The 14,218-nt window shown below is 37.3% G+C and overlaps 1 protein-coding gene and 1 long non-coding RNA gene across 3 annotated transcripts in view; both read right to left on the reverse strand.

Moving 5' to 3' along the window:
- Positions 1-1,872: 1,872 nt before the first annotated feature.
- Positions 1,873-14,218, reverse strand: part of LOC126751754 (uncharacterized) — a 26,745-nt gene continuing 14,399 nt past the window's right edge. The window contains exon 2 of the long non-coding RNA XR_007665918.1: positions 1,873-2,231. This is a non-coding gene — a long non-coding RNA (uncharacterized LOC126751754). The remainder of the gene's footprint in view (positions 2,232-14,218) is intronic.
- The window catches only part of LOC126751745 (uncharacterized), a 72,900-nt gene continuing 66,099 nt past the window's right edge, over positions 7,418-14,218 (reverse strand). For both annotated transcript variants that reach the window (XM_050462255.1, XM_050462256.1), the window contains exons 2-5: positions 10,863-11,173; positions 10,532-10,708; positions 8,857-8,971; positions 7,418-8,699 (exon numbers count right to left, since the gene is read on the reverse strand). In XM_050462255.1, coding sequence (XP_050318212.1) covers positions 8,540-8,699; positions 8,857-8,971; positions 10,532-10,708; positions 10,863-10,956 — 546 coding nt within the window. In that variant the 5' untranslated portion in view covers positions 10,957-11,173 and the 3' untranslated portion in view covers positions 7,418-8,539. The remainder of the gene's footprint in view (positions 8,700-8,856; positions 8,972-10,531; positions 10,709-10,862; positions 11,174-14,218) is intronic.

Consider the following 14,218-nt stretch of genomic DNA (forward strand, 5'->3'; position numbering starts at 1 on the left):
CACTGCACTTAATTTTGTTTAATTTTATTTTGTTTAAAAATCCATAGTGCCTGTCACTATGTCTCGAAGGACCATGAATAAAAGGGTACACAATTTATGTAGGATAAAATAAATTTTGTTTGTATTTCGACAATTTGATGAAGGAAATTATAATTTTTTATATTATAAATTTTAACGTAAATGTTAATGAAAAATATATGTCGACGAGCGGGGCGGCGAGAATTCTAATACAATTTATTTTCCACTTATCGAGATCACAATGTAGAATCGCGGTAGAGTAGCGTAGGCAGTGTATATGCGAATTTAATATAAAAGAAGGTTTGTAACGAAGTGCTTAGAACGAATTGAGTCTCCTGTCCGGTTGTCCATCCTTTTTGTTGAGTGGGTACAGGTGTGGTGAGTTGTGTTGGTGTGGTGTGGTGATGTAAGTGGATGGTGCCATCGGATGTGGTGTATTATGCTGTCTTGCTAGGGTGCGCCAGTTTTTCCGAGGTAGAGTGGGGGGGATGCTTAACTCATTTAAACAATTTTTAAGCAACCGATGCTTTCCTAGCTCCTCCATTAAAGCTTTCTATCACGAATAAGCTCTAGATATTTCACCTAGTCAAGAAATTGAAGACATGAATGGCCGAATCAGAAGAGAGACACGTTTGGGATCTTACACCTTCTAGTAAATAAAACCATTTCAGTTTTACTTGAGTTGACGGCTAAACCGCTTCTATTCGCTCAGTTGGTTACCACATTGAAGTACCCTTCTGTTAGCTCTTACACGTTATATAGGAATTTTCATTTTACCATAAGAACAACGTCGTCAGCGTAGGCTTTCACCCGATAAATCATTCCTCGAGTTCATTAACTACTAAGATCCAAATCAGAGAGGAAAGTACCCCACCTTTCGATGTTCCGCTATGAACCTTTCCGCCACGACCGTTCTGTCGCAAAGAAGACTATATAAGTATGAGATGCTTGAGGTTTGACACCCCCCCCCAAACTTTTCGAGGGTTTTAACCACTAACACCGGTCGCATATTGTTGAAGGCCCTCTCCATGTCGAAAAGGGTGTCTACAGGTAATTAGCACCATAAGTGCTCTCTCCAGTCATGCACTACATCGCGTAAAGCAGTGTTGACCGATCTGCCTTCGATGTAAGGATGCTAAGCTTTTAACAACTTACGTTTCGGTGTTCTGCTTCTAATATACAGGGCCATGAGCCTCTCCAACGTTGAAAACAGAAACGAGGCTTAAAATCCTTGCCACTAACGTGAGAGTTCTTTCAGGTCTTAGGTATAAATGCAGCCTTAACCAGTCACATGGCCTAACTTAACACGGTTCGCGTGAGTGGGGGCCAGCCAGCTTCACGACATCTTAACTGTCCGGTGCAGTTGCGCTGGTGTAATGCCATCATGACCTAGGGACTTGAAAGCTTTGAATACGCCCAGGTAATGTGATATTTACCCAAAACGTCAAAGAAGACTGTACGGCCCTCTTGAAGTTCCCTCCAGTAGCACCTCTTCAACGAAATGGTTCAACGGAAAGTGAGCACCCAGAAGTGGTTACAACGATTCCTCTCAGATCGCGGTCCATCCAAAATCTGCATTTCTTCTTCCTAAGGCGTCAGGACGAGTGGCAGCCCTCCACGCTTCCGCAGAGGGCTCTCCAACAGGTTCGCTTACAGCGCCAATCGTCCTTGAGCCACTTCTAGGAGTTCTTTTCTCGTGTATTATACACTAAAAAGTAAAAAATATAGTTGCAATTAAGGGCTGATACTTGGAGAGATTTTCGTAGAAATGTTTAAAAACATATCTTTCGTAAACGTTGATTTTTTTCAACAACTTACATTAAAAGTCATTAAATGAAATAAAACGCACAGCGCTAATGTGAGTACGAAGTGAATATTTGTTTATTTTAGAATTTTATTGATATCACGCGCTTCATGTTTGAAAATTTTCTAGCTTAAATACATATTTACTGCAGCTCAAACTTATTTTCGTTACGTTTTAATTAAAATATAACAATGACGGGGTAAGAATTAAGTGATTTGTTAAACTAATGTATAAGTACGCAAATGTGAATAATTATACATTTTGCATTTATTCATTTAACAATGGTTCCTTGCGCATTTTATTATTTCATATACATACTTAAATCGATTTTCATATTGTTCTATAAACTTTTGCTTTTTATTTAGTAGTAAATGGTAGTAAAAATGTTCAATCGTATAATTTATGTAAACTTTTTTTTGTTTTATTTATTTATAGCAAATACTTGTGATTTTGTTTTGTGTTTTTTGTTCATTTTGATATCTGTCAATTAAGTTTTGATTTTTGACGCGCACTTTTATCTTTCTCGTTTTTTCTTTTAATTATTTTTTTTTATTTTTGTACGCATGCCTATTTGATTATGCGCCTTTACGCTTATACATTATATTTATACATATGTGTATGTGTTTTTTCAGTTTTTGTGATGTTGTGCTCTTTTCGTGTGCATAACCTCAATTTGATAATGCTTAAAAATGTATGTATGTACATATTTAAGGTGTCCGTTATGTGTCACATTGATTGTTTTTTTAGGTGTTCGCCTAAATTTGCAGTTATGTCTAAGAAAAAAACATGGAAAGTAAACAAGCAATATATGTTCAATATAAATCGTGTCTAGTTTACTTTTTTCTTGTATTTAAAATGTGTTTTTTTATATTTCTTCTATTAAGCATTTAAGTCTACAAGTTTGAAAAAGTGTTATTCTAATACAAAATTATCCGCTCTACGAAAAAGGTTTTAATAATTTTTCCATAAAACCACTCCTGTTAAAGTTATACGCAGTTAAAATTAGATATCAAATGATCTGGGCATTCATACTACAAGTGATTTATACACGCTATGTTGCTTATACGACATGTTGTTCTGTAAGTAAAACTTCAAATGATCCGAGTTTTCATACAAGTGATGTATTCATTTTATGTTGCTCATACGACAAGGTGAACTGAGAATTATGCAGCAAATGACCCGAACATTCATACGAGTGATTTATACATTCTATGTTGCTCATACGACATGGTATACTGTATACACATACCACATATGACATCCAATTTTAACTGGGTATAATTTTTAAAGAAAAATGTATGCAAAAATTATTAAGAATTTTTTTGTAAAGCGGAAAATTTTATATTAGAATATCACTTTTTGAAAGTTGTATGTTTCTTTGCTTTAGAGAAAAAAGAATTATTCCAAAAGCTCAAAAAACACTTAGAAAAATATATGGAAAAATATAGTAAGAGAGCTTTTTTACGTTGGATCTTTATTTTTTGTGCAAAATCTGAAACTTCAGGCGGCGTTTGTAAATAAAAAAGTAACTTGAGGAAGTAACGGACACCCTAGTATGTGTGTAAGTATATAAATACAAAGAACGCTCGTTGATTTGCTATATAACTATTAATTTATTGATGTTTTGTGTGACTTTTATTTTGAAAATTCATTATATTTTTTATGATTTTTTTATTCATAAGCCAAATCATTGTACCGTTAAATGTTTGCAATATTCCAACAATTAGAAAAATAGGCTACTTACAGCTATTGTACGCATTGCTAATACTCTTTGTATTTACATAAGCGATTTATAAATATGCATATGTATATGTGTATGTGCCGCTTGCGAGTTTTTAGTTGCCTTTAAGTGAAAATCGGTAAATTCTGTTAATTTAATAATTATTTTTTTTTTGTTTTTACGCATGCATTGTGCATTTTTATTGCTTTGCTGCAAGCTTAATGCCTTTTTCAATAATTTACTCCTAACTGTTTTTGATATTTTTTATAGAAAAGTACAATACAAGTTCTAACAAAAGCCGCTTAGCTTATATACAATACTCTTTATCTGAATGTTGAGTTTAGGAAACCATTAAAGCTCAATCGTTTGAAGCCTTATTAACAATAGTTATTAAATATATGCGCTTTGTTCAATACGAAATTCTTTATATATGTGTGTATATACAACTATTTGTAAATGTATGTGTGTAAATACAAAAACGCTGAGATATGAGTGCGCGTGCGAAAAAAGAAGTTATTAATTAATTAAATTAATAATTAATTGCTATTTTCTAAACTCACTGTTTTTCAAAAAAGCTTTTTTAAATTTCTCATTTCATCTCAATGCTATTTTTATGCCTTAATCTAGTCTAAAAGCTATACCTTTTATTTGTTTATTGCAAATCCTTGGTTCTTTTTTCAATTGCGATATTTATTTCCATTTTAAGCAATTTTTTTGCATATTGCGCAAAATTATTGTTTCACGTAATCACCGAAAAAAATTATTTTATTTTATAATAAATACTCGTATGCATTTTCATAAGTTTAAATTTCACTTTTGTTTTGCTAAAACCAATTTCAAATTATGTTTATTTAATTGCTTTAAGTTTTTCTACACCTCAAAATTCATTTCAATTAAGTTTTTAATCTGCGTAATATCAAGTAAATCGAGCGTTGTTCGTTTGAATTTTAGAAAAAAAAACTACGAAGAGGCGTAAATTTGTTCAATTACTAACTTCGAAACAAATTTCAATAATCTGACGCTTTTTTAAATTATCGTTTCTAGTATATGTGTGTATATATGTACAATTTAAGTTAAAGTAGACGCGTGCAATTTACAAGACGCTAAAGCTTACATGTATGCTAGATGTACAATTTAAGCAGCAGAAATTTCGACCAAAAGTTATTGACAAATTTAAAGTGGTTAGCGATAGTAAGTGAGTAAAAAAGTGGTGTTACACGAAACCTTTTTCTGAAAGCAAGGAATTAGTTACACTTAGTTGAATTCAATTTTTAAACGATAGTCAGCTGGTTGATCGATTAATCGAATATATTGTGTTTTGAAGAATGAAATTGCTGTTCAGATACTTTGTGCTGCAAAATTAATTTTTATTGCATATTATTAGTGACACATTTTTTTTTAATTTTAATCGATGATCAGTTGATCGACCATTTAAACGAATCAGTTGAATTATCGATTAATCGAATCAGTTTTTGTCCTTAATCCTGTCCAAGTTAAAAATTTTATAAGTTGAAATACAATTTTAAATTTTAATCGATAGTCAGCTGATTGATAAAAAATCGAATACATTGTGCTTTGAAAATTGTAAACTGGCTGCACAGATGCTTTGTGTTCCAAAATTATTTCTTATTTTATAATATCAAATACACATTTTTTTAAATTTTAATCGATAGCCAGTTGAATTATCGATTAATCGAATCAGTTTTTGTCCTAAAACCTGTCCAAGTTAAAAGTTTGTAAGTTGAAATACGTTTTTAAATTTTAATCGATAATCAGTCGATTAATCGATTAATCTAAGTAGATAGGTGGAGTGAATGACGACGCGTCTAAGCTTTTACGAGACTCATTGTGAAACAAACGGTACTAAAACCCTCTCACTTTATTATGTCCTCTCTGAATCACCCTGTCTTCCTGTTGAAGTTTGCCCAGAAATCGTTAAGGAACCATCGATCGAGAAGCCTTCGACCGATAGTCGCGAAACCACCTCCCACTTGATTATCCTGTTTGGACCCAGTCGTATAGATACTGAGCCCTGTTCCTTGTCCATCTTATCTCTTTCTCACTAGTTTTCGTAAGAAAAGGCAATATTAGGTACCGATTTAAGTTAAATTCTATAGGAATTTGAAATTTCATGGGTTTTGTCCTTTATTAAAGACGACTAGCTAAACTTTAGAATTACGGCTCAAAAGCTTTAGGAACCAAAATAAGTTGACCCCTTCGCGCATTTCGACTGTTAACTGGCGAATGACATGCGTAATGTTTTGCACCAATGCCTGAATCGAAGCGAGATTGTCCTCAAAAACTTTGGACTTTACATATTCTCACAGGAAGAAGTCTAACCGTGTGGTATCACGTGATCTTGGTGTCCAATCGACCGGCCTAAAACGTGAAATTATCTGCTCACGGAAGTGTTTTCTCAATAAATCCATTGATTGATGCGATTTGTGGGAAGTGGCGCCATCTTTTTGAAACCAAATGTCGCCGAAGTCACGAGCTTCAATTTCAGGCATCAAATAGCCGGTTATGATGGTGCGATAACGGTCGCCATTGAGAACATCACCGGCGTCATTTTTGAAGAAATATGGACCGATACTGAAAATAATAAAATGACAGCTTAACACGACTCACGCGTGATCTGTCAAAAAAGTCTATTGAAAAAAGTACCTTTACTTGGATCACCCGTTATTATTGTGTATTAATCGATAATCAGTTCTGTTATCGATTAATTGAGTCAGTTTTTGGTTTTCAAATGCATGGACGAAGTTAGCATTTATAGGGCAAATACTATAAATACACCGCAACAGATGCAGCCTTCCAAGAAGATCTCTTCCATATTGATAGGATTAAGGGAACTTGTTTTAATTGAGCAGTGACGAAAAGTTGCTTGTACTAGACCTAGTGAGAGGGCGAGTCGACTGGAATTATCATATCTATCAATATACGAACTCTGGACCATAAAATCGATCAGTACATATGTATATTGAATGCAAAGTTGGGAGTTATGTGTTCACTAGCAACAGTACTATTATACTTTATTGTTTCTGATAAGTGCATCTGGGCTGGATAGGTGCCCGGTCACAGCGCAATCGCTGGAAACTGCAAAGCCGATGAGCTTGCTAGACACCAATTTAATCCGATAGGAAGCGAGTCAGTTTTCCGATGTCTACTTGCGTTCCCGCGTTGTGCTTTTGACTGCCAATCACCTCACCAAGCGCTGATCAACAACAAGTACTCGTGCGACTGCGAGATTTTTCTGGCTCAAAGTGAAGCGTATGAGGTCTACAGAGCTACTAGCTCTTGTTGCCCTTTAGGTTCACAAGCGATGCAGTCGCGTCTGTTGGACACTCCTTGCTCTTGCTGAATGGAGGAAAGTGAGTGGGAATCATCTTGTCACTTCCTCCTATTTTGGCGAATTTAGTGAATTGATATTGTGGTAAATTCAATTTTTTTTTAATACGCCGCCATTTAGTCAATTTTTGTTTTTTTGATTATGCATAGGTCATTGTATGGAGCACATTTAATAATGAGTTTTTCAATAAGAGTGTTAAAAAACGGTTTGGGATATAATTGAAATTCTTTATCCCTGTGAAAGTACATTCGACGTCGTTATGTACGGAAATCAATTTTTTTTGCATGGCCACCATGGTCACGCTTGCTGAACCCAATTTTCGACGGTTTTCAAGTAAAAATCGGCCGATATTGTTGCAATTACACGTTTGATTATAGTGCGAAGTTCATCAGTTGTCGCTGGCTTGTTGGTATAGATTTGATGCAGCCTCACAGAAAATAGTCTAACAGCGTTAAATTGCACGACCGAGGCGGCCAATTGACTGGGCCATTTCGTGAGACAACACGTTCATCAGACTTAGTTCTCAATAAACCACTGTGACCTGTGACATTGACATTCGTTGTGTGGCCATTCTGTTGGGATCACATATTGTCCAAGTCCATATTATCCGATTCGGGCCATGAGTCTCATCGCTGAAGATTATTTTTAATGAAAATGGATCATTTTCAAGTTGTTGCTCAGGCCAATTCACGAACATGGGACGATTCTGGTGGTCAAGCGGCTACAGTTCTTGCGTCAATTTGAACTTGTAAGGATGTAGGCCAAGATATTTTCGAAAATTTCGCCACAACTACGTCACAGAGACACCCAACGCTTCAAAACGATGTGTGAGAGCCTGATTTGGGCATTTCTTTGTCCAACTGGCACTGGAACATTTTTTACTGTGTCTGTGAATCAAAATTTTTCCACTAGACGCTCATTTGCTGATCTGACAGGACGATTATGACAACAATAAATTGGGCGAAGCGTTTTTAAAGTTGAGGCCACTGACTACGAAATTCGGTAGTAAATTTAATAATTGCTACCACCAACCACTGATAAGAAATTCACAAAAATGTACTTACTAATTTAACTACAAGATCAATATACAGTTAATAAACTAATTTTTAGCACTTCGAAAGTTTCGTTTAGCGACTAAGCACTTATGACATTAGTTAGACGATTATGCACGCAGTAAGCTTTCAACTTTTGTTTCGTGCAGATCACATAGAAATTTCCAATTATGATATTTGCGAAGCAAAAAATTTTGTGCGTTGCAGTGGGAAAACGCAGCGAGTGTTATGCTTGCACACAAATTTGATTTGATGAAAATTGATTGCGTTTTGTTTTTGTTTTCCAATGCGTTTTCAATTCGAACAGCTTGCAGTTTTATACTATAGTATACGTATGAGTGTGTCTGTGTGTATTTATACAGATATGTGAGTGTGTGGAAGTGAATGTAAATTGCTTGCTTTTGAGCTTGTTGTAAAGCAGCAGAATAACGCTTAAACCTATTTGTAAATTCACATTGTGTCTGTGCTATTATGTGCGTGTGTGTGTGTGTGACTACGCTACAGCACCAACACACCGCTTTGCTATCAAGTTATGACTACCAACACCTCACGCACGATGAGCCAACGCACACGTTCTAGTAAGTACCGTTGCACTGCTACCTGATTAGGCCGAGCAGATGTTCGTGTAACGCTATGAATGTCAATAACGCTAAGCTACAGTGTTGCCACAGTGTTTGCGGCGAGCTTTTATAGTTGGCCACCGCCTGATTGCATGCGTCCGCATCGTTGCAGCTCTGCAAGCAGCCATGTACGTATCTGCGAATGAACGAAGAGGAAAGAATGTGTAAGCTGTGTGAAGAATAATAGCTTGCGATTCAATCAAGCCGTGCACATACATGCATATCCCTATACTAAGTGTGGATGTATGTAGGTACATGGTACATTGTTGACCATTGCACCTTCGACCACTTACCTGTCGTCATAGTAGAATTTGCCACAATGTGACATACGTATGATTTCCGTGTCCGTGGTGAGTGTACCGCTGTCCAGCGCACAGCCTCGTACCGTTATCGATTCGCCAGTATCATCTGCGGCGGCGCAAGTGTCAAGGAAGCAGCAGGAATGGAAGAATTATAAAGAAGTTGCATCAACTAAGCGCACACAATAGAAGAGTAACTACGAAGCATATACGAGGGCGGTCGGTAAAAAGCGAATTTTTCAAATACAAAACAAAAAGTAGTCGCATGGAGCCAAATCTGGAGAATATGTTGAATGTTGCAATAGTTCGTAGCTTCATTCGTTAAATTTAGAATTAGAAACGTGTGAGTCGTTGTTTCTTCCCCAAGCGAGGTTAATTTTTTCTGAAATCCAGCGGCAAATCGGCTTTATAAGTCGGCCAAAAACAATTCACTAGGGTGGATGGTGGTCTAGCCACAATCCACTTCAAAGCGAAGTTCTTCAATATCTGTAGTACTAGATGCCTGCATAGAAAAATTACCAAGCAAACTGGCTGTTTCCGGATCAAAAAGCCACCACCCAGATAGACAGAATACACGTCCTGAGTGATTTAGAAAAAGAACAGTTGGTACGATGAGAAGTGCTGTGTCGCAGTGGAGAGAAAACAGACTGCCTACCTCGTAACGTTGCAATCGATCACAACACTTGCGGGATGGGATAGATACCGAGGGTTGAAGAGGGAGCGAGACGCATTTGCAGACAAAAAAAGAGATGGGTACGAAGAGCTTGAATAGCTGATCGACAGAGGTAATGGTCGAAAATTCTACGAAAAGATGCGGCGACTAACATATACCGAAGTTATGGAACGAACACTTCTCCAACCTGCTGAATGGCAGTGTAAGCATAACACCAGGAGATGGTTCCAATGCCCGACCATGAAGAAGTTCAAGTAGCAATTACCCGTTTAAGTGTACACTGCCCAATCCACAAAAAGAGGGACTCAATACTCTACACCAACTACCGTGAGATAAGCCTCCTCAATATCGCATATAAGTTCTATCGATCGTACTGTGTGAAAGACTAAATTTCATCGCCAACAATTTCTTTAAAGTTATCAGTGTGGCTTTACGCTTGGAAAATCAACAACTGACTAGATGCGCCATACGTCTAATCTTGGAGAAGATCCGTAAGAAGAAGATCAACGCACACAACCTCTTCGACTTCCTATCGTGCAGCTTTTTCAATCTAGTGCTGTTATACGACGAGACTGACATACTTGTAGTTCAGCGCATTAAGAGACAGCAGTTACGCTGGCTAGGTCATGTCATCCGAATGAATGAGAACACTACTGTCCTGAGCGTATTCGACGCAATACACGTCGGTGGAAGCAGAGAAAGGCAAAGACCTCCACTCCGTAGGAGAGATCAGGTAGAGAAGGACCTGGCTGCACTTGGAATCTCGAGTTGACGCCAAATTACGAACAGAAAAAAAGACTGGCGTTCTGTTGTTAACTAGGCCATAACTGCGTAAGCGGTGTATACGCCATTAGAGAAGATGAAGATATGGCATACGTTGCCCTGTAAGATGCCTACTGCCTCAGCTAACTCGGTCATTCTTTGAGATAACCCGTAACCAAGGACATATCGAACCACCCTCGTATATGTAATATGTATATGTATGAGTCTACCTACCATAAATCCCGGCGATTTTGATGCAGGCCGTCGCCGGAAATAGACCGTTACGTCCTTTTCGTCCACCCATACACGGCGACTCCAGTATGGCGGTAGAATAGTTGTTGTGGAAGGGATCGTCGCATGCCTTGTTGGCTCCATTGAATGAGACGCATTTGAAGCAGTCGATACAGTGGGCTAGCGTGCAATGGAAAAAAAGAGCAAAAATATTGGGTTGAAAAAAATTAAAATCCCATTAGAGCTGTTAGTCAACGGCATTGAAGTGCGTTTGTCCCTTGCAAGTACATATGCATATGTATGTGTATGTGTGCGTTACAGAGTGCATAGTTACCTAGCTGTATGCTGTGTGTCGTGAGCAGCACGACAATACATGATATGATTTGCAAATTCCAGTTTACTCGTAGCACTTCGTTTAGAGGCGGCATTTTTTCATAGATGCCTCTGTGCTTGCTGTTACTTTCCTTTTTCCTCTTTCTTTTTTTGTTTTTGTTCTGGTTTTCTTTTTTTGTTCCCTTAGTTCTTCCTATAAATGCAGTTCACTTTGATTTAAAGCTGACTTGAGTTTCGGTTTCATCATTCCTTGTGTGTCTACACTTAGCTTTGACCAATTTTAAAGCGCTGACGATGCATGTCCTTGACGAGCTGTAAGTGGAAGAGGAGGCATCTGAGTTAGTAGAATGTTTAAATAGGTGGCATATCAAATACATTTTACGGAATGACTGTAAATATTCATAAATTTCAAAGATAAATAAAAAACTTCGATCTAAGTCCCAGGCAAACATGTTGAATTTACATCGGGGGTTGAAAATATGCCATTGGTATCTTCAGCGCCAGAAGCATTTAAGAAGGGCAAATTTTGTGATTGATTTGTTTCGAGTAATTGATTAAAAATATTTAGGTCGAAGGTTTGGGTTCCAACTGATACGAAATCCCTTATCTCTGTGTATATAGGCTCAAAAGTTCGATCTAAAACCATGTTAAAACTGCTTATTCTTAAGATTATTCTGAAAATCGTACAAAAGATCAGTACTCTGGTAAACTCTTAGGTAGAGGGATCCACCAAGATAACTCCAAGAGCGCTGCTCTTAAGTACGCCTTACAGACGAACAATTTAAACATAATTTATTGTTGTTGTTGTAGTGGCAGAATATTGCCGAGTTGATAGTCTTTGATCGGATTGAAAATCCGGGTTCATTCCGGTTACGTAGACTCATCTGTCGTGGGAACGAAAATATAATATAATTTGTCATTTCCGGCGGCATAAAAACCTTGTTTCTCCTTCGCTTCAGGTCCATTAACTCATTGATGTTTTTTATTTAAAAGGAATAATATACACCATTAAGTATTAATATTAAAAATAGATTTTCGAGCATCTAGCTTGAAAGACTTCGTAATCCAATGTTCTCACATAGACTCGGGTTATAAATATTTTAAACAAGATTCGGGGCATCCTTAGTAGTATAACATAGGCTACATTATAGAAGAGGCAAATAAATCAGGGAGCTGGAAAAGTGTTGGCCAGTTGCACTACGATCGGATTGAAGAGCACCCGATACCAAACGCAAATGAGCCGAAAATGAATATGTTGAAGTCGTATGAAGTTTCACTAGATACAGCAAACGGCAGCATCCATTTGATTTGCTGAATACCGTTGGGTCTGTAGGTAACAACGAAAGAGTTGTTACTACTCAAAGCCTCCGAACTCTTTTACTTCTCTAAGGTTGCTTGCCAGAGATCAATGAAGACTTATTCCATATTGGCTTTTAGAACAGAAATTCGTGACCTTTTTAAGTAGTCGCTGCATATGTAATCCTGAGATCTAGATTTCTGGAAAGTTTGTTACCGAATTGTGTTCATCCAAGCAATTGATAAGCGAACTCACTCTGTCTTCATGTTATAAAGGTTGTTCTCTAAGCAGGAGAGAGTGGAGAGTGAAAGGTATTGACAATAATTTATTGGAATGCGCCAGGAGAACTTGCTTCGGAGACGCTACAATTCCACCTCACTAAGTTCAAAAGCACAATCAACCCAGCGAGTGACAAATTTCTGCTACTTGTGGCATTTTACACCAGCCACTGTAGGCTCAAGGAGCACTTGTTTAACATGGGCTTAAGCTATTGCGCAAACTGCTGGTTCTGCGACTTGGGCTGGAATTTCCGAAAATCTGATGCTATACCGCACAGCAGACTGTAGACGCCAGATCAAGGCCTTGGATCTATGTATCCGCATAGAGATCGCATTGTCTCAATAGCACATAGCAGGAATTTAACAGAGTGCTGGACCTATGTGGTACGTTGTAATCGGCAGTATAGACCTTATGTCGCGCTGCAAGTGAAAACTCATCGCCATTTATTATGACATGTTGACTCAATGAAGCTTTTCATTTCGATAAACATGTCACTAGAGTAATTTTTTGTGGATACTTTGGGAGTTTAAAGCATAAAAAGAAAATCACATATTTCATTTCTATAAAACTGGAGCTCTCTGAAAAAACTTAGTCTCTGTGATAAAATAGAATTTTCTGAATTATTTTTCGGAAAAGATCCGAGTTTCCATAATCGAAAGGGCGTTACACATTGAAGGGGAAACTGAAATGACCTGACGATATTCGCGGTATTCATAGATATCACCAACGGGATTCATACCATATGTTATGTAGAGCTCCAATGGCCATAAATTTGATCAAATTACTTGCCAATTAGTTTTTGGGTTTTGTTTTGACTATAATGTCTCTTACGGTGTTCATTCTTCATTTCTTTTAACAAAATGTTTATTACATACATACAGACTCGTATGGCACTCGGCACACTCCTGCAGCACGAGTAGTAGGGGGTGGTTGCCACTCAAAGGGCCATTCAAGATTTTTATTCTCAGAACGTGCGCTTATCATGTTTAATGGAGTTGAAAATTTGCTTCAGTAAAGGCAACAAAGGGAGAATATGAAGAAAATGGCTGCGTAAGAGTATTGTTTGAAAGCAAATAAACGGGACATTCGAAACAGACGTCTCACATTAAACAAACTAAAATAAATGGCGGCAAGGGGAGTGTAGAGAAAACCAGTACATGGAGCAGACATTTGGTTTTCTATAATTTGTAACGGTAATAAACAGTTGACAAATGCAGCACTCAGACAAAGTTTTATGAAATTAAGCTGGGCTGCGGATTAGTTTGCTAATAATTTGCCATATGCCTGCCACCGAATAATTAAATTTATTAACTGTTAGACAATCGTATAACATTGCTTATGGGGTAATCAATTCAGCAGCATTTTGTGAAATTTAGTTGGGGCAAATGCATTTCGTTGCAATGTTACTAGAAAATGGTGTACGGAACGCATTCTAGTATCCCGGAATAGGTTGTTGGTTCTCATTCAAAACTCTGAACATAATGTCGGGTATTCGTGAGACTTGTGGCCACTCCGACAAACCCAAAATTACCAGAAGGCACTGACGGCCTTCCCATTAGAGTCTTATATCAATTTGAAGGCAATAATAAAGATTGACATTAAAATACGTAAGAATATAGTTATTTGTTAAATTTGATCAGATGCTGCGAACTGGTTACTTTTAGTTATGACGACTTCTTCTTCTTATGGTTTCTGAGTTGTTTGCTATTGCTTGTACTCTTGAGGGAATGTTTTCATTTTTCCATATTGTTCGTAGCAACCCTACGGAACTTGGCCGTAAT

The sequence above is a fragment of the Bactrocera neohumeralis genome, chromosome 2 (genome assembly GCF_024586455.1).
Source record: "Bactrocera neohumeralis isolate Rockhampton chromosome 2, APGP_CSIRO_Bneo_wtdbg2-racon-allhic-juicebox.fasta_v2, whole genome shotgun sequence".
Lineage (NCBI taxonomy): Eukaryota > Metazoa > Arthropoda > Insecta > Diptera > Tephritidae > Bactrocera > Bactrocera neohumeralis.